This window comes from Pseudomyrmex gracilis, unplaced genomic scaffold (genome assembly GCF_002006095.1).
Source record: "Pseudomyrmex gracilis isolate BER0280 unplaced genomic scaffold, ASM200609v1 scaffold_168, whole genome shotgun sequence".
In the NCBI taxonomy this organism is placed as follows: Eukaryota; Metazoa; Arthropoda; class Insecta; order Hymenoptera; family Formicidae; genus Pseudomyrmex; species Pseudomyrmex gracilis.
Genome location: NW_018020752.1, coordinates 183,712 through 202,351, shown reverse-complemented (window position 1 = coordinate 202,351; position 18,640 = coordinate 183,712). Strand labels below are relative to the sequence as shown.

Genomic DNA, 18,640 nt, shown 5'->3' with positions numbered 1-18,640 from the left:
CACCGCGAAACGTGAAACATTCCGCGTATCCGCATCGGCTGATCGCTGTCGTCCGTTATTTTCTCCTCCGCGAATCGGTGTATATACGTACGCGCTTCGCTCGCGGGTGCGCGTCGTCGTCGTCGTTCGTCATCGTCGTTGTTGTCGTGTCGTGCCCGCCTGCGCGTTGGTGCGCGCAGTTACACGGTGCGAAGGTAGCCGAGGTCTGGCGGAGCCACCCGAGGCGACGAGAGGCGTCGCGGCGCTCGTGCGCGGCCGAAGACTCCACGATTACGCATCTCTCGCGGTTCTCCTCCTCCCTCCCCCTCCCACCGTCTCTCTCTCTCGCCTGTGCGCCCATCTACGCGCACGTGCGCGCGCGCGCGCATCGTGACGTGTGTGAGTGTGCGTGCGGCGTGTGGGAGCGCGTTGCCGGAGAAGCAAGAGGTGCGCTAGTGCGCCGTTGCTTGTGGAGGGGGAGGAGAGTGTAGTAGGAGAACAACAACGTGGTGGACGAGTGTTAAGCGTGAACGGAAGCCACCAGGATTACGCCAAATCGAGGAAATATGAGCATTGCTGCCCTACTGGAAGCCGCCGAGTACATTGAACGAAGGGAAAGAGGTTAGTGCTCGTCAACTTTTATTTTATATTTTTCTCTCACCGTGTTTTTCTTCTCTTTCTCGGTCTTCTCCTCTTTCCCCCTCCTCTTTCTTTTCAAATTGCCATTTGTATAATCACACAATCTCTCTTTCGACATAAACACAACACTCGCGCACCACGTTTACGCATGCACGTGCGCACAATTTTTTTCCCCAATGTTTCTAATCGAGACTTCTTCGCGTATTATATGTTTTTGTTTCGCGCACTAACACAACACACACAGGCTTGCATAAATTTGAAGTATATATATATATATGAAATGTGTGTCTATTTAATAATACACACGTAAGAATTTGAGAAATTCGAAAACGGTGTCACAGTGCTGCGACTTTTCAATGCCATTGGTTTCGACAAACATTTATGACTAAACAAATGATTAAAGAAACGTCGTGAATCGTCGCGTTCTGATGAAACTCTTGCGAAAACTTTCTCGCTCGAAACTCTTCGCCGATCGAGAGACCGAACTCGTTGGAAAAAAAAAAAAAAAAAAAAAAAAAAATCGCACGTGATTACAAAAGCGGTATTGTCTCGATATAGTTACTCGATCTCGAACAATAGTTACGTGACTTCGTAAAATTTACGATTCTTACCGATAAGTCATCGCTCCGGAATACGTGACGTTCTTTTTTTTTTTTTTTTTTTTTTTTTTTTTTTTTTTTTTTTTTTTTTTGTGTTTTTTTTCACATTGGATCTTTGCTTCGATATCTGGCATATACGTGTTCCCATTATCTCGCTGTGATTTGTGTTCTTACAGTTCGCTATTTTATCTCTCGTGATTTCCTGAAAAAGAATTCTCTGATATTTGGTGCTGACTAATATTGTCGCGACTGAAAAAGAAAGAGATAACAAAATGATTTCAGACCGAAGCCATTGAAGGAGTTAACCCGACCACGTGTTCGACGTGTATATAAAAGTAGGTTTATACGTCGATATGAGACTCGCCAACAATAGCGTCATTCTTTCAGATCGGGATGTTTGTCGCAAATTTGATCCGAGCATTTTTTTTTTGACGACTTTTAAACAGATAGAGTATATATATGAAATATACGAAATAAAGAATGCGTGTGGATGAGGCCAGTTGGAGCAAATGTGAGCTGCTATTGATGCTGTTGAAAATTATTAATTTATTGACATGGTTTATCTTGTAGACGTCATTCCCCGACCAAGTGGTTTATGGTCTTTTTAAATACACAATTATCGTTGTATAAATTTTATATACGGCATAAACCTACTTTTAAAAACAACACACGCGAAAATAAATTTTAGATTTTTTAAATGTACGAACAAACTTAACGAATATTTTGCGCATTTGATTGTATACTTTGTTGTAAAGATTAAAAATTTTTGTTTGTAACAAAAGAAAATCTCAACAAAAAAGTGTCACGTATCTTCGTTTTTATACATCTTTGTTTTGTAATGAATTGTACATGTGTCTGTGTGTGTGTGTGAACGATGATCTCTTTTTATCTTTTTACTTGTACACATACACATATATGCGATACGTTGCTTACGTCGCATCGGAGCCGACGTTCTCGTCACATACGTGCGAAAACTCACGTCCGTCGTATATGTATGCGCAAGCTGTTTTTATTAACCTCTCGCGTGTCACCACGTTTCTCTCGCGAGAGTTCCGAAATTTCTAATTTCGCGGACGATTTCCATAAAATCGCACGTACACGTTGTGCACGAAAAAAAAAAAAAAAAAAGTACGATACTCGGGCAAAAGATTGCTTCAAGTTGTGCGAAATTTTCGTAATTTTCCGAGTTATTGTTTCGTGAAAAGACGGGAGGGAATTTGAAAGTAACACCGCTGCGCGTATTAAATCAGATGTGAACGTTACACACATAGAAATAGTTGATTTCGTTTGACAATTAATTCAAATGTCGCACAAAATTTTCGTCGCACCAATAATTTTTTTATTTTTTTTTTTATTTACGCACGCGTTAAAACTAAAAATTGCGAACTCGTCGAAAAAGTGAATCGGAAATCGATCCGAAGTCTTAATATTCGATATCGCGATTGTTTTTATCTATTTAAACGCGTGTGTTGCAAAAAGTCCGTCCTATTTTTATTTACGACTTGTCTGTTGGTTCTTAATTTAATCGCGAGTTCTATTTATAAAAAAAAAAAATTTATTCTCCGATGCGCATCTGTCTATCTATTTCGAATCGCGATGCGATGTGCGTTTGTTTATCCTGCTTTTAACCCAGCGCACGCACGCGACACTTATAGAAGTATAATAAATGTTATCTTTGGCGCAAGGAGACTCGCTCTCTCCGATTACGACGGGCGCTTAATGATGTACGCGCTTATTGAAGTAAAATAATTAAACGCTCTAAACGTTTGCTCAAAAATTCACGAAACTCGATCTCTTCGATCGAGAGACGCGCGTGGAGTCTTTTGAGAAACGGTTTTGAGAAATTAAAACAAATGTGACTTAATATATATATATCTCGATCTCTCGATGCGCGTTCTCTCGTTGCTCATTCTGTAACAAGCTTAAACAAACATTAAAAGTTCGAGCGCTCTCTCGCGCGAGTGTCACGTCGCTGTTGTTTTTTCCTGTTCAAACGCAATGCGAAATTAATCCGTTTCAGAAACGTGTTTGCGCGTTAAATGTAATCTCTTAATCTTTATACCACTCCCACACATAAACACATAATCACATGTGTCTGTGTTGTCTTTTAAAAGCAGGAAAAATTACATTGTTAAGGATATATGTATATGTAATTCGAACGTGATTAGTTGATTAATTTATCGCTGTGTTTAATTTACAGAAGCTGAACATGGCTACGCTTCAACTATGCCAATATCCGATGATATGCGGACGATTACAAAGAGGCCAAAGACGAAGAAGTCTCAAGGCAGCAGGTTCGTATTTTGCTTCGATATGTTTTGAAAATTGTTAAAATAATTTATCTCCAAAATTTCTCTTTAAAAACAAAGTTTCAAAGCACATATATTTCTCTCTCTTTTTCTCTCTCTGTGTTTACAATATTAGGAAGATATGATCTTATTTTGTATTAAAGTTTTTACATAAGATATTGCTATTTTTTGTTTTAAATAAACGCGACTTATCGCGCATGGAAAACAACTTAGAATATCGATTGATACTCGGTCGTTCAAAATGCAACATTTTTGTATCGCCGTAACTGCGTGCGTGTTAACAGTTACCAGTTGCAATTTATTTACAACTGAATTATATAACTGTTTGTAATATTTTTAAACGCGCATTAATCTCTCCGCTTGCGAAATTTATATGGTCAGGTCATTCGATTTTATTATTTAGTCTCTCGATGTTTTCGTTATCGCAAATCATGTTTTTATCTTTCGCTTTTTGACAACAAAAAATAACACTTATTTATTTTCTGCTTTCAGAACGACTCATAACGAGCTAGAGAAAAATAGGTGAGTGATTTTAAACATTAATTGAAGTTATATAGAGTAAGTGGGGAAGAGAGACGATGTAATATACCTAAGTTTGTATGTGTGTGTGGACATTCAGTAATCTGCAACTAATTTGAAAAATAATCTTATCGATGTGTATATTAAATGGTTTTAAAAATGGAAAATAAAAAATAATAGAAAAATAAGCGTTGAAAATAGGCGTTTATATAACGTAAATACGGGATGTAATACGGAGCAGAGGGGTTTTTTTTTACATCGGCAGTTTCTGTGTCACAAGCTACCCTTTGTATAATTCTCTTTCTTTTATACCTCTCCCTCTCTCGTCTCTCTTTTTCTCTCTCTCTCTCTCTCTTTTTTCTTTTTTCTCTCCCTCCCCATTACGAGCACTATTCGCACATGGGCTGCTTATAAAAAAAATCAATAGTTTTCTGCGACTACCTATACATCGCTTTCTCTTTTATCCTCCAAAGCGCCCCATTGATCCCCCCTTTTCACTTTTTATGCATCGCTAACTTGCACAATTTTCGTTTCCTTCCTCCGAATATTTCCGGATCGTGCCTGTGTATTTTTTTTCGCGCGAAACAAACTTGCTCGTCCCGAAACAAGTAACAATTTTAAAATTACAAAGTAAACATTTGAATTTTTTTTTGTTTTCAGATTTTTATCACATTTTCCGTTTGGATAAACGCTTTCCGCGTTCGATTTGAAAATCGCGTTGTAAAATTCAACAATTTTTCAAAAGTCAATATTTTATACGCTGTAAAACAACTGCAAATATTTGCGTAACAGCATAGTGAAAATATTCAAACAAGCTGGTATTTCTTTATAATCAGGTTTTAAATTGGGATGTTTATATATGTACATACACGCGGATGTTGATTTATCAAAATTATTTCCGAGTATATTTTTCTTCTTCGGAGAACAAGAACGGGGAGGGGAGTTTCGGTTTTGTTGACCACTACTACGTTGTTTACGTGTTCTATGTATAGTGACGACTGATTGAGAGAATGAGTTTTGATGCTTTATAAGTATTCAGCACGTGCGCGCCAAGCAGCACGAAAAGTGGAAGCCAATGACATACTGTCCTAAATTTAGCGTGATGTTCCGATGAAAATAAATTCGCGAATTTATGCGCGCGCGTTCGCGATATACCTTAAAATTACACCATACTGCATCGAAAGATAAACGGATAAGCTTGCAACCACACATTGTGATCGCCCAATCGATCTCCGTTTGACGATAACGACTCACTCGGACGTGTACAAATGATACGCGCGCATATAACACATAAAACACATTTTAACTGCGGTGAAAATAAAACTCGCATCTTTTCCTGCGAACGGTTTGTGTGTATCGGTGTGATCGCGCGTCTCACGTACGTGGTGTACATACAAAAGTCGGCAGATAGCGATTAAAAAATAAAACATGTAACGAGTTTTTTCGCGCACATACAAAAGAACACGTAGATTGCGTGTAGTGTACTGGGTGGGAAGAGAGGTGGGGGGAAAGAGTAAAACGGAGGGGTCCCCCGACAAGTGATACCGCGCCGATGCGAGCGGAAGCGATGCGGCGACTAAGACCGAATTTCGGGATCCATTTGAAATGCATTGAATTTTTAAGTATATTATTCTTTGTCCGCGGAAACAGCTGAGTCCCGGTACGTTCTTGTGTTTCTTTTCATATTTCGAACCTTTTCCCCGTTTGATCTCCCCATTCTGACCTCTTGCAATTCTTAAATGCTCACACTCGCGTTATTTTCTACGTACGTAAAAAAAACGAGAGAAAGAGAAAAAAAACAGAGAGCAGGAAGAGGGAATCTTCATTGAGGATCTCGAGACGTAAATCGTTTTTTTTTGTTTTGTTTTATTGTTTAGATATGAAAGTATCTTATCGCGCAACTCACATTGCGGAGCGAAGGTTTAGATAAAAGGCCGGTTATGTTGTTGTTGTTGTTTACGCAAGCGTATTGTAGTTCGGAAAGAAAGAAAAGAAAAAAAACAGTCAAACTCTTAATCGATAAAATTCAGTTGCAAATATCAATTAGCCGCTCTTTCGCCTCGTTAATGTCTCGATGTTTCTCTCCCGGGCTGTGAAGTTTTGCGTTTGCGAATCCGGCGAAACTTTACGAATAACAAGTAATATAATGCGAGGGACGGAGCGAAAGGGCGAGAGGGGTGGGAGAGAGAGAGGAGGGGGAGAAGAACACGAGAGCGGAATAACTTAAGTGATCAGAATTGATGTGCGCGCCGACGCGCGCGCGGGGTACGTTCTTCGCGAGAGATGCAGGGTTGGCTTTGGGGTCAAGGACACAACTCGGCACAACGTGCACCCTATGTGTGTGTGTATCTCCTTTCATTTTCTAACGTTGGGAAGACCAGGAGATGCCCGACGTTGTGTTCACGGAGCATCGACCGACCTTGGCTAGAGAAGCGTTACGCGCTTATCGGATAGTGTCGCGCGTACGGAATATTTGATTTTGAAAAAAAAAAAACTGCACTTAAAAAAAAAAAACTGCGAAACGCTCCTCTTCCCCGTAAAAGCAAAAAAAGTTTGTCCGATGATCAAAACATAAATGTTATCACGTACGTAAGTTACGTTCGCGATTCGCGGTAATGGATGTGCTTTTTCGCGGGAAAAAATTTGCGCGCGCAAGAGATGATTGTATTTTTTGTTCGAATCATCTGGACGTGCGGAGTGAAAAAACGAATATTAATAAATGCAAAATTTTGACATTCAGTGTTCGCTCGAAATTCACATCACGAAATTTAATCTCGAATTCAATCCCGAAACGGGATTTGTAAAAAAAAATGTGATAAATACGCGGAAAATTTGAAAAGTAATTATGAATATAAAAAAAATGAGATGTTTTTCAAACTCGTTTTTATACGAGTGCTGTTTTTTTTTTTTTGCGTGAGCGCACGTTGGTTGGTGTTTCTAATGCGCGTGTTGGTTCTCTCTTCTCGAAAAATTCGACGTCACCACGAACCCCCATTCGCGAGAAATTAACGTATTATTCGAGCGGCGTGATCGTGTGAAGTGCGAGAAAAACAGAGGGAGGGTATGAAAATTTTCACGCACGCTTTCCACGTAAGAGGAGCGGTGAGCACACTAGGGAGCCCCACGGATCTCTCGCTTATCTCCACGTTTCTCCGCGGCTTACCACTGCCACTGCGAAGCTCGTTCACCTTGAGCTCTTCTGAACAGTGATTCTCATTCTTGTGCGCTTACTCGTTTCTCGCGTGTTACATATAACAGAGGATAATGTGAAAAAATTGCAAATATAAGTCGTAGTGTATTATTCTCTTTTCGAAAATCAATGGGAATTGGAATATCTCGGATGAGAATAATTGCGCAAACTCTCAAAACTTGGCGCTTTATTGTTTTTAATAAAAATAAAGAAAAAGAAAAAGAAAATCAGCTGTCTACGATGACGCGAGATACGAGCTTTCAATCTAGTTTCTTTGTTTCAAAGACGGGACTAATCACTTCGTGACTAAAACGAGTAGATAGTCGCGGCGACAATATAGCGCATTATCTGAGATGTATACCTGTTGGACGTGACCTGTCGAACGATGCTGGACAAAGGGACGAAGAAAGAGAAAAACACAAAACAAAAACCAGAGGGAGCGTATTTCCCACGTTGACTACGTTTTCCGTAATTTTCGGGGACATAAAGCCGTATTGACGGTTTGGGGATTGATTTGCGACCCAATCGAGAGAAAAAGATGACGGGGATGAAGCGAAACAGAGAATAGAGAGAAAGTATAAGAGACATTGTCGCAAAATGCGAGAGGGTTGTTATCAGCGTTGCATGAAGTGCGCATTAACGGCTTCAAGTTGTAATTGCATCGCATTTGAACGTGCAATATATTTCGGAGGGGGGAACTAGTTCGCGACTAAGGCGCGTCTTGGAACGTGTCTTGTGATTCCTTTCCGAATTAAACCGAACGTAACCTGTTTCACATGTAAACAATATTTTTATCATCTTGATCGGGGCTTCGATAAGAAAAAATATAGAGATATATGTTTTCAATAATTATCGCACAAGGAAAAGCAACGATGTTTTGGTGTTTTAGTTATCGCATGAGATTGCGATTTCATCATTGATATTGACATGACAAATTTGATAAGTAAAAATTGTTTCTCTATAATTGTGTGTGTGTGTGTGTGTGTAGGTAGTTTCAAGATATGAGTTTCCGGGCTTCTTCGCGCCAGTCTTGTGTACAATAGCCGATTCGATCGACTCCGCTTTCATTTCCATCCGGAAGTGAGTACGCGACGCGGAAATCGAACATTCATTCGATATATCGTACGCGAGATGTTACCGCGCGTAATCGACTTTTTCGATATATTCGGCAAGTGAATTTTTGTGTGAACCTTTCCTCTTCGAAAATTTATGATTTTGCATACGTATCTAATACTTTTATTTATTATATCGAAATTAAAAGATTCTGAAAAAACGCAATTAACGTTCACTTCGTGGTCAGGTTTTAAAAATTACGACAAAGTTTATCAGACCAGATCTGTAGTAGGACCCACGCGACTTTAAGATCGAATTTCTCTGCGAAAAATCAATATTTTTTCAATTTCTTTTGTTTTGAATCGAAAGTTTAAACACTTCTGCGTCGATAAAAAACAAATTGAAAAAATCTCTAGTAGTTTCAAAGATACAAACGTTAAAAAAAACTAATTATTTTTAGAAACGTTGACGCGCAATTTCTGAGTTGGTCTGAGAGACCCATGTCTGATCTAAGCTTTAAGATTCGAGACTTTGTCACTTTTGAATCCAAACTTTGTTTTATCATTAAGAAAAAAGAGAGAGAGTCTCAGAAACAACTGAAATTTGTTTGAACAAAATTTTAAAATCAGTTTTAAGTTCTTACATGTTTTTTTTTGTTACATTGCTTGTGATAAGTTGAGGTTCCGGAGCTGTTAAGAAAGTCGAAGTGATCACTCGACTCAATCCTATGTGCGCGCTTTTTTTTTTTTTTTTTTTTATGGCGTCGGGGACGCGGTGTGGGCGATTCAAATCGGTTCGCGCGCAAGATGTGCAAGTCAGCAAGAAAGCTTTTGCGTGGTGTCCGACACCTATTGTGCTCGTCGGTGGGATTCGGGGGATCATTTATATTGGATCCTTTCCCTTGATCCTCTATTTCATTCTTATCGCCTTGCCGCTTCTCACCCTTAATACGAACGGAATTCTCATCGGGAACATATCCCTATCACTAAACGGAATATTTGTATGTATGTGTGCGCGCAGGAAGGAGGGATCTCTAGGAAGAAAACTAACCTACCTTCAACCGTACTGAAGAATCTCTACTCGATTCTTTGGGACAAGAATCTGAAGATGTAGAACGTAGGTGCACTTTGGGGATTCTTTTCTCTCTCTCTCTCTCTCTCTTTCTCACTCTCCCGCCCTTTCTTAACGATCAAGTGGGGTCTGCGTAGCCAGCAGGAATACCAAGATTACGCTCGCCCGTAGATTTACTTTATATAAACGAGGTCCTCGTATAAAAAAAGAAAAAAAATTTAGAAGAAATTCGAACGAACACTTTCGCGTCTTTGTGAAGACATAAAATTCTAGCTTATTTTATCTTCTTTTTCAAAACAGCCTGCGATGATTTTTCCGCGATTTTAAAAAAACGAGAGTAGTAACGTGTAAATTGATTTTTAATTGCAAAATTATTTTTAAACTATTTCGAAAATTATATCAAGTTGATAAAATGTTATTTACATAAGTATATTTTTTATTTATTTTTTTTTGCTATTTGTTTGCTATTCGACTTGCACAGTGACTTGTTGAAGAAACGCTTGTAAGAAATTTTCTAAAGACCTGACCGTAGAGAACTCGGACGATCCTACTGTTGGCCGCGGTTCAACGTGATGTGTACACTGTGCCGTTGCGATTGCGTTACAGAGTGCATCGAACTCGGGTGAAAGTGAACCAAAGCGGTACCTCGCGCTTATTCGTTTGTTAGACGATTAGTCCTTCGGTTTGTGAAATCGTTGGCAATCCAAAAGTTAAAACCAAAACGTAATGATTGTGTCTATTTGCGTGAACTCGATAAAACAAGACTAGCTTTGTACGGGCGTGCTATTTTTCTCGTCGACGAATTAACTGATGATCGCCAAGTTGATCGACAACAAAACAATTGATAACAATTTGAGTTTTGGTTTTTTATTTTTTTTTTTTTCTGACAATGCTCACAGTTGTGGTTTTGCAACTGCAACGAATGTTTGCGTTTGACCTAGGTCGACCTATAGCCGTATATAGTGGTATCGGTGAAGCTTGGCTAACGGTTAGACGTGCTCTAACTGGTAACTGTATCGTTACAGGAGAGAACACGATAAACAAAAAAGTTGCGTTAGATCATGCGTGATTATCTAGAAAAGTGTGTTTACGCACAAAATAAGAAAGAAACTAAATTTAGAAAAGATTTCGTCTCGCGTGAATATTGTTGAGTTTTTTTTAAATAAATATAAAATTAAAAAACTGACGTTAAATGAAAACTTTTTTTAAGCGAAGTTACAGTAACACAAATTTTTATTTTAAGCTGTAGTTGTAACGGCGGTGATTTTATTCTGTTACAGGAGAGCTCACCTTAGAACTTGTCTCGAAAAGCTCAAGTTGTTGGTACCACTTGGGCCCGAAACGTCAAGACACACCACGTTAGGCCTTTTGACCAAGGCTAAGCGTTTTATTAAGGTGAGTGATTACAGTCAGCTACACCGTAAAAATTACAGCGGGAAAAAATATCTCGGAGCTCGGTTGTAGGAAACGAAAATCGCAAAAGGGAAAAATTCGCTGATAAAAATACGTTGCTTTTTCATCTTTTTGCTGGTAATTGCATAATTAGAAATTATCGTCCTAGAAATATTCTGGTAAAAATAGATAAAAAAAAAAAAAAATGCGCGTAAGTACAAAAATCATTGGAAGAAATTTTCGAGATGTAATTCCGAGAATTACGTCGTCCTATAATTTGTAGATTTTTATTAGGCGAAGAAAAAAACCGACCGCGATATAGAGAAAAGTAAAATTAGATATATAGCAACGAACACACACAGTATATAGTGACGTAAACACTCAGATAATATCTACTGTTCATTCGTGCATGCATAATCCGCGTGGGAGACTCACGTGTGTACGTACATCAGTCTGACCCACGAGCAACTTGTAAACATTACGTGTCTATATTAGGTAGGAGACAAATATTTTGCTCGTTCATACTTTTCGAGAGGATTAAGTTGTTGCGCCTAGCTCTCAGAGATGTTTCTCCGCACTCTCTCAATAAAGATTACATTGAGAGATCAGCAGAATAGTGTGCGTATTATTTAAAAAAAAAAAAAAAAAAAAAACACGACAACATGATACCGGATTACATAAGGTAAACTGAAACTTGTTCGTGATTCTATTTCGAAATTTTACTCGGGAACGATGCATAAAATAAATTCAGACGAGTCGATAATTTACAAAGCGACGACGTTGCTCGTTGAAAAAGTTTTCACTGACAAGATGTAAGAAGAAATGTGAATAGCGAAAGAGAGAACGTGGGATGAGAGATCGCGGAGGATGGGGAAAGCTAAAGAAAACGGGGGGGAAAAAAAAAAAAGATAGACGGAGGCTAAGAAGGTATAACAGAAAAAAGAAATTGAAAAAGACGGAAGTATCTTTTTTTGTGTTTATATCATTTCAGAGGAAGTAAAATGTAGAAATAACCGGAAGACAAAGCGATTTGTACGTTGCGAAGTTGGCGGAGCGTGATTTTTTGTTTGTTTCCTCTCTCTCTATATATATCTGTCTATCTATCTATCTATCTATCTATCTATCTATCTATCTATTTATCTATCTATCTATCTATCTCTTTTTTATGCTCTTTTTGCTTTTTTGTCTTTGTAACGTTTTGCTCTCAGCAAATATTTTTGCCACACTTTTTCTCGTAAATTATTTTGCACTTCTCTATTTTTTTTTAAATCCTATTTTTATATTCGATTATAATATATTTATAGAGCATAGGATAGATAGATAATTCCATGGGATTTGTTACGTATGAATAATGTTAAGGCGTATAGAAAATACACGCCACTTTTATGACGTCAAATTATGCTATAATTAGCGTAGGCTAACGCAATATAAACGGTAGGAGTCAGCCGAGTCTAACTTCTGAGGTCGGTCGATTTGCGACGCTTTACGGCGAGGTGTATCTTGCCTTAACCTCCTTTTATATCCATTGTAAAATCATGTTGAGTCGAGTGGAAAGTACGTAGCCAGGAACTTCCCTACGCGAAACGTTGATGATAGCTAACTGACAATAACACTGACGTGCGCGCACGCGCGCTTACACACACGTACGTACGTACGCACGTTCTCATTGCCTGTCGAGCGAAACGCAATCTCTTGTCTTCGGCCAAATGATTCCATTGCCAGCCTTTATTATCTACTACACATCGCGTTGAACCGTCACTGATCGATCCTATCAGTTTTGCAAGTTCAATTTTTTCAAGCATACAAAGAGATGCGGCTGACTAATAAGTCACATAACTTTAATTTTAATTGATCACGATTTGAAAGTTTTCTTACCGCTAGTTTGGAGTTTGATATTATGTACGTTACATGTGAGATATTACAATTAATGGGTAATTTGGATCGGATTGCAGAGTCTGGAGGACCGCGAGCGCAAAAACACCTTACACAAGGAACAGCTGTCGCGTGAGCAGAGGTATCTGAAACGGCGACTCGAGCAGCTGGCGAGCCAGACCGGCTCCTACGGTTTCCATGTTCTTCACAATTTCCACGGACTTAGCACGAGTGCGCCGAGCAGCTCCTCCACCGCCGCCGCCGCTGCTGCAGCTTCAGCAGTGATGTTATCGAAACGGCGCAGTATCTCCGAGTGCTCTCTCGGTACTGCGTCGACTAGCTCCGCTGGAAGCTGCAGGAACTCGGACAGGTCTACGGGTAGTCCGTCTGTTTCGGAGTCCGGTAAGTATTGCAAAATGTTGAGGATCCTGAGGAGACTGAAACTCTACATCTCTTTGTCGGTTTTGTCTTCTTTGTTTTGTATCAGCAATATACATTGTGTTTTCTGTTTTGAAAATTTTTTATAAGAATTTATTATTTTATTTTTTCATAAATGTATATTGTTTAAGGTACCACTTCAAAGTACTGTCGAGAAGAAGTTGCAATAGATCTCGCAAAAGATTCATTTTTAAGACATCCAAATATGCAAATCGTTTTCTAATATAAATTATTTTTTTTGTCAAAATTATCATATATTAGAAAAGAATCTTTCTATTATAAAATATTGAAAATAAAATATTGATATATAAAAACATAACTTTGTCAATTTAAAACATTTTACACACCGAAACATTTTCAAAAGTTTTCAATATTAAATATCTAACACTTGGGTTTTTCTTTTTCATTGAACTAGCTGCATCAGTTCAGCGAAAAAGAACAAATCAAACTTTCGATGTCAGAGATCGTTTTTTCGCGGGAGATTAAAAGTAACCTAAGTTACGTTAGGTTAGATTAGGTTACAGGAACGTGGAAAAAACTTAAGCGAATTGATCAATCACAGGAGAGAATGTCTCAAATATATTTTGTACATTGAAGCAATTTTGAAATTTTTCTTTTTTTTTTTTAACTAATTCACGATGTACATTTCACGCAATGCATAATCGTTTCCCCGTATTGCATCAATGTATTCTGTTTTTCGAAATTTAAAAAAAGATCATTGTCAGAAGTGGGATTCGAACCCACGCCCACAGAAGTGGACTGCGACCTGAACGCAGCGCCTTAGACCGCTCGGCCATCCTGACGTTATATAAGAACAGCATCTATTTGAGAGCATTTCTCCTTAGATTCGATCATTTGCGTGACACATCTAAATAAAATCTGTCGGAACTTTAAAAAACATTCGTGTGTTTCAATTTATCTCAAATTACATATCGTATTTTACGTCGTGTGTACTGGTTTCTCTTGAAACAAAAAAAGTTTGACAAGAAAAAATATACTTGTCAATATCTTTGCGTATTACTTTGATAACTACCGCAAAAACAAAACTCAATTTCTCAACACAAGTTTTTTTTTTTTTTTTTTTGTCCGGTTCGACTTGCACGTGGCGAGTTTAACCGCACGTTACAGCATTTCTTACGTTCGTCATGTGACCGAACGAATACTGAGGTGAAATACGATCGAGATTTAATCGGGGACCCAACGACTAGTATAAATAGACTGGATTAATCCGTTCATCGTCCGAGCAAAGTTCCGAAAATTGGCAATTTAGAATTGAGGGAAACGTTTTTGCTCAAGCAAATTGTTTTTTTTTTTTATTATTCTTTTTTTTTTTTATTTTACAGGAAAACTTTTATACACGTCGGCAAAATGCCGCGTGCATAAAAGTTTACGATGTTCGAACATTGATACAATTCAAATTGCGTATTTGTTTAATTTAATATTGACACGTATTTATACGGCATCCGATATCAGGTGTTGCCTGTGAAATGTTCGCGTGCGTGAATCTTTACGCCGAGACCTTTTAATATTATTTAAACTTTCCAAAATAATTATCGCAATTATAACAAACGAATATTACGATTGTATAACTGTATATACTGTATATACGGACGTTGTTTCCTTCCCCTTTCGTCACTCTACAGTTTCATTCGGTTTTTTGATAAGCACTCGGCACGCAAGAAAACTGCCGTATGCCATGTTTACTATCGTAATAATCACGAAAACTAATTAAACGAGAAACGCAATGACATATACTTGTTTTTTTTTTTTTTTTTACTTGTTTTATTTTGACGAGCAAAGTTTTTCTTTTAAGAGAAGTAGATGTAGAGCCAAAAGCGTCAAATGTTTCGCGTGTTTTTATGCCTCGTGCTGAAGAGATAAGAAGTAACAAAATTCTATGCGAAAGTTGGGGATGCGCAAAACGTTGGTTTTAATAAACTCTTTTGTCACTAGTGTCATCCTTAAATTACTGCTTCTCTCTTTCTCTCTCTCTCTCTCTCTCTCTCTCTCTCTCTCTCACATCAGTGTTTCTCATATCACGTTATCTTATTCTCTTTGCTCGCGTTTCCAAAGATCAATTTTTGTAGCCAATCAAAAAATTCAAATTTTTTTTGTAATTTTATTTTTATTTGATTCTAACATTTTATTATATTATTATAAACATTTTAATAAAATGTATATTTAATATCTTACTTTATGTATCTTGTTTGTGTTTGTGTTACTTCCAAATATTATGTACGTCTTCCTTGCGTCTGTTTTGAGCATCACTGTCACCTGGACAGGTTAGTGGTGTCGTGAACACAGGGGGGGAAGGTGAGAAAAGGAAAGGGAGAGACGGGTGACGAGGGCAGATCTGGTTCGCTTAGTGTGACGAGAATAGAGGCATGTTATTGATTATGGAAAAATACCCCTGGCTCGGTGCGGCGCGGGGTGAGAGGGTGACTTGCAAGTGTAGTCGACACCCCCTCGTCTTCTTCGAGCCGTGCTTTCCAGCGAGTGTCATGGCTACTGTACACCCCGCGGCTGTTTCGCTCTCTTCCCTCCCTCTTCCCCACCACCGTCGCTCTTTCCCGGTCACTCTTTTGTGGTCTTTGCTTAGCCTTCCACGTTGTCGCCTATCATCTCTTCATTTGACGGTATGACGTCATAATAACGGCGCGTCCTTGCCGGCATTCATTCTTGGCGGGTATTGGTTTAATCTGTGCGCGCGGTTGATGCGCCGCAATTTGTGCGTTTTCTTATATCACGAAAAGAAGCGCTTTTTACAGGAGAAAAGAAACATCAGATTTCAAATGTCTCCTTGTACGTACATTCCAAGTCAGGTGATTTCGTTGAAACGAATTAATCGAAGTATTTTCAGTATTTTTGTCATCCTCCACGATACAAGCGGGTTTCTAATTTGTTTCCCGCGCAACACTCGGCTCTAGAGAGTAGTGCCCCGCGATAGCTCGCGCATAAAAAAAAAAACAAAGAAATATCTTATTTGAAAATCTTAATTTTGCTCAACATTTTGATTCGAATATATTTGGTGACTAAAAAACCGCAATTCTCTTCCGAACGTTTGTATCTGACGATAAACGCGAAATTTATGTTTTTTGTTACAGATGAAGTTGACGTAATTGGTTACACTAGCAACCAATCGGACACTGACGATCACAGTAGCGTACAGAGTAGTTGTGATAGCGGTGTCGCAATGTCCACCTCCATTCTTTCCGAGATGATGGACAATCTTTAGGTACGTATATATATACATACACACACACACACACGCGCGCGCGCACATACATTCACGTGTACACATTAAATTTAACACGAAACGATAGAAAGTTTTCTACTTCGAGAGGAGATATAACATTACTGTAGAAACGCGAGACATATTATTCTCGCGAATAAATTGAAGTAATCTTTGCTTACGAAAACTCGATCAGATGTGTCATATTCGACAATTATATAATTGTCTAATTGTTTTCGCTGCACGATGATGATGAGTAAACAACAAAAAAAAAACGCATGCTAAAAATATGAGAAATTCTTTCGCGCGTATACGCGACTACTAGAGTAAGAGGGGAGGCAAAAATGTTGGACAAATAAATCCTCACATTGTTCCTTCTGCACTGTTTGCAGATAAACATGCGGCGCGATGAAAGAAGTGACTGAAGAAAAAAAAAGAGAACACAACAAGGGAGGGGAAGATACAGCGAAAAGAAGATCCATCAAGGCGTATGAAAATTGACGGCGTGTGCGAGATATCATATATATTCTAACATATATATATATATATGTGTGTGTATGTGTGTGTATATAACACACATATACGTATGTATATAATACATTTAAATTTAGTAGTCATAAAATTTTGTCCTTCCAAAATGGTCTGGTTTAACAAAGCAAAGTTTCGAAGAAAAACAAAAAGTTCTTCAGGCGTTGCTTGAGTTTTAGAGAATGGAAGAGAGATTTCAAATATCGGAAAATAAATTCGGATAAAGCTCGATTCACACGTTATTACGCGTTGTGGCAACGTTGCGTCACGTCGAAATATTCTTTGAGACATTAACGCTGCATTACAGCAACGTTCGCGAACCGTTACAGGCCATTTACGACCGATCGTCATAGTCCGAGTTCAAGTTTATCTTATGAAATTATATCAACCGTTTCTTTGAAACCGTTCGTTTGAAGAGAAACTTAAGACGAGATCTTAAATAGAAGTTCCGACTATGAATATCGGCCTGGTGTGAAAAAATTTGATGGTTCGTTGACGTGACGGCGACGTGACGTTTCCTAAAGTGTGAATCGATTTTACCGCAGATCATAATGCAGAAGAGAAAAAAAACACCATTCTGTTATATCAGTTATAGCATGCAATATGAAAAAAGAAAAAGAAAGGTCTTCGATATCTTTATTGAAATCTGCAATCCGAGGAAGACTAAATCGAAAGAAAACATGTAGCAATTAATCCGCAAAAAAAAAAAAAAAAAAAATATCAAAAGACACAATTAATTTCTTTCGAAAAGTGGAAGTGGTAAAAAGAAAGATTGATTACGAAGAGAAAGAGTGTTGAGAAGAATATAGAACATAATTTTGTCGCGAATTATGTTTTATATCCTGAGAGAAAACGACGTCCGGAAAAACATCTAGATAAATATATATTACTTGTAAACTTAATAAAAATCTAGCGATTTTCCGGAAGTTGTAAATATGAACTAAGAGATTGCGGTTCAACATTTTCTGAAATGAAAAAAATCTGAGAAAGAAGAAGAAAACATAAAGAATATAAGACACAAACAAGTTTAAAAAGATAAAAACGGAAGAAGAAGCAAGAAAAATTTATAAAAAATATAACGAAGAAATGAGCCACCGATTACTTAACGTTTTAGCACAAAAAGACTACAGCATGAAAAATAAATATTGGATTCAAAAAGACTAGAAAGACAGAAAGAGGAGAGAAAATGTAACAAGAACGGTCGAAAGAATGTAGAGTATAAATGAAGGCAGTAAATTATCGAACATTTGTAAATTATTGAGTGGTGAAATAGAGTGAGAAAGAAAGAAAATGCAGGTGAGAGAGAGAGAAGAACAAAGTGAAAAATGAAAACTATCAGAAGGTTAAGCAAATATATGACGAAATTTTTCATTTTGTTACAAATTGGATCTGGAATTTTCGCAAGAAATGATAATATTGTCACTTGACTGTTTCAAAACTTTAACAACTGAAACGTATTTTCTCGGTTTAGTTTCATGTAAGTTACTTGAGATAAAAATTAGTAATATATAAAAATTAGTAATATATTATTAAAACTGTTTTGAGAACTTTAATTAAGGAATCATCTAATTTCATTGTTTTAAACAATGCAGATTGTTCCTCGTATTAATTCTCGTTCTCTTCTTTCTATATTCTATCTTGTAATAAATTTCTAAAGTAGATGTCTTTTAGAGATAGGATTAGTATGTAGGATAAAAAATAAAATTACATTTTAGAACTTTATTTATAAAATATTAGTTCGTGTACAAAGCAGGCAAACTTTAAAATAGATTCACGAAGTTTTATAGTTTTTCTAGAAAAAAAAAAAACTATAAAATGG

At 37.7% G+C, this 18,640-nt stretch overlaps 1 protein-coding gene and 1 non-coding gene across 2 annotated transcripts; one reads left to right on the top strand and one right to left on the bottom strand.

Moving 5' to 3' along the window:
- Positions 1 to 367: 367 nt before the first annotated feature.
- On the top strand, positions 368 to 17,539 carry LOC109857692 (max dimerization protein 1-like). Its single transcript, XM_020434266.1, has 7 exons — positions 368 to 600; positions 3,418 to 3,511; positions 4,019 to 4,048; positions 10,640 to 10,754; positions 12,704 to 13,025; positions 16,166 to 16,296; positions 16,686 to 17,539. The coding sequence occupies exons 1-6, from the start codon at positions 546 to 548 to the stop codon at positions 16,294 to 16,296; spliced, it is 747 nt and encodes a 248-aa protein (XP_020289855.1). The 5' UTR covers positions 368 to 545; the 3' UTR covers positions 16,686 to 17,539.
- On the bottom strand, positions 13,781 to 13,864 carry Trnal-cag. The gene has a single exon. It is a non-coding gene; the product is annotated as a tRNA-Leu (tRNA).
- Positions 17,540 to 18,640: the final 1,101 nt, after the last annotated feature.

What these genes read in the sequence shown, in the direction of transcription:
- LOC109857692 (XM_020434266.1), top strand. Translation starts at nt 546, where the DNA reads ATGAGCATTGCTGCCCTACTGGAAGCCGCCGAGTACATTGAACGAAGG. An exon ending in CATTGAACGAAGGGAAAGAG is followed by an intron (nt 601 to 3,417) that starts GTTAGTGCTCGT and finishes TTTAATTTACAG; the next exon opens with AAGCTGAACATGGCTACGCT. An exon ending in AACGAGCTAGAGAAAAATAG is followed by an intron (nt 4,049 to 10,639) that starts GTGAGTGATTTT and finishes ATTCTGTTACAG; the next exon opens with GAGAGCTCACCTTAGAACTT.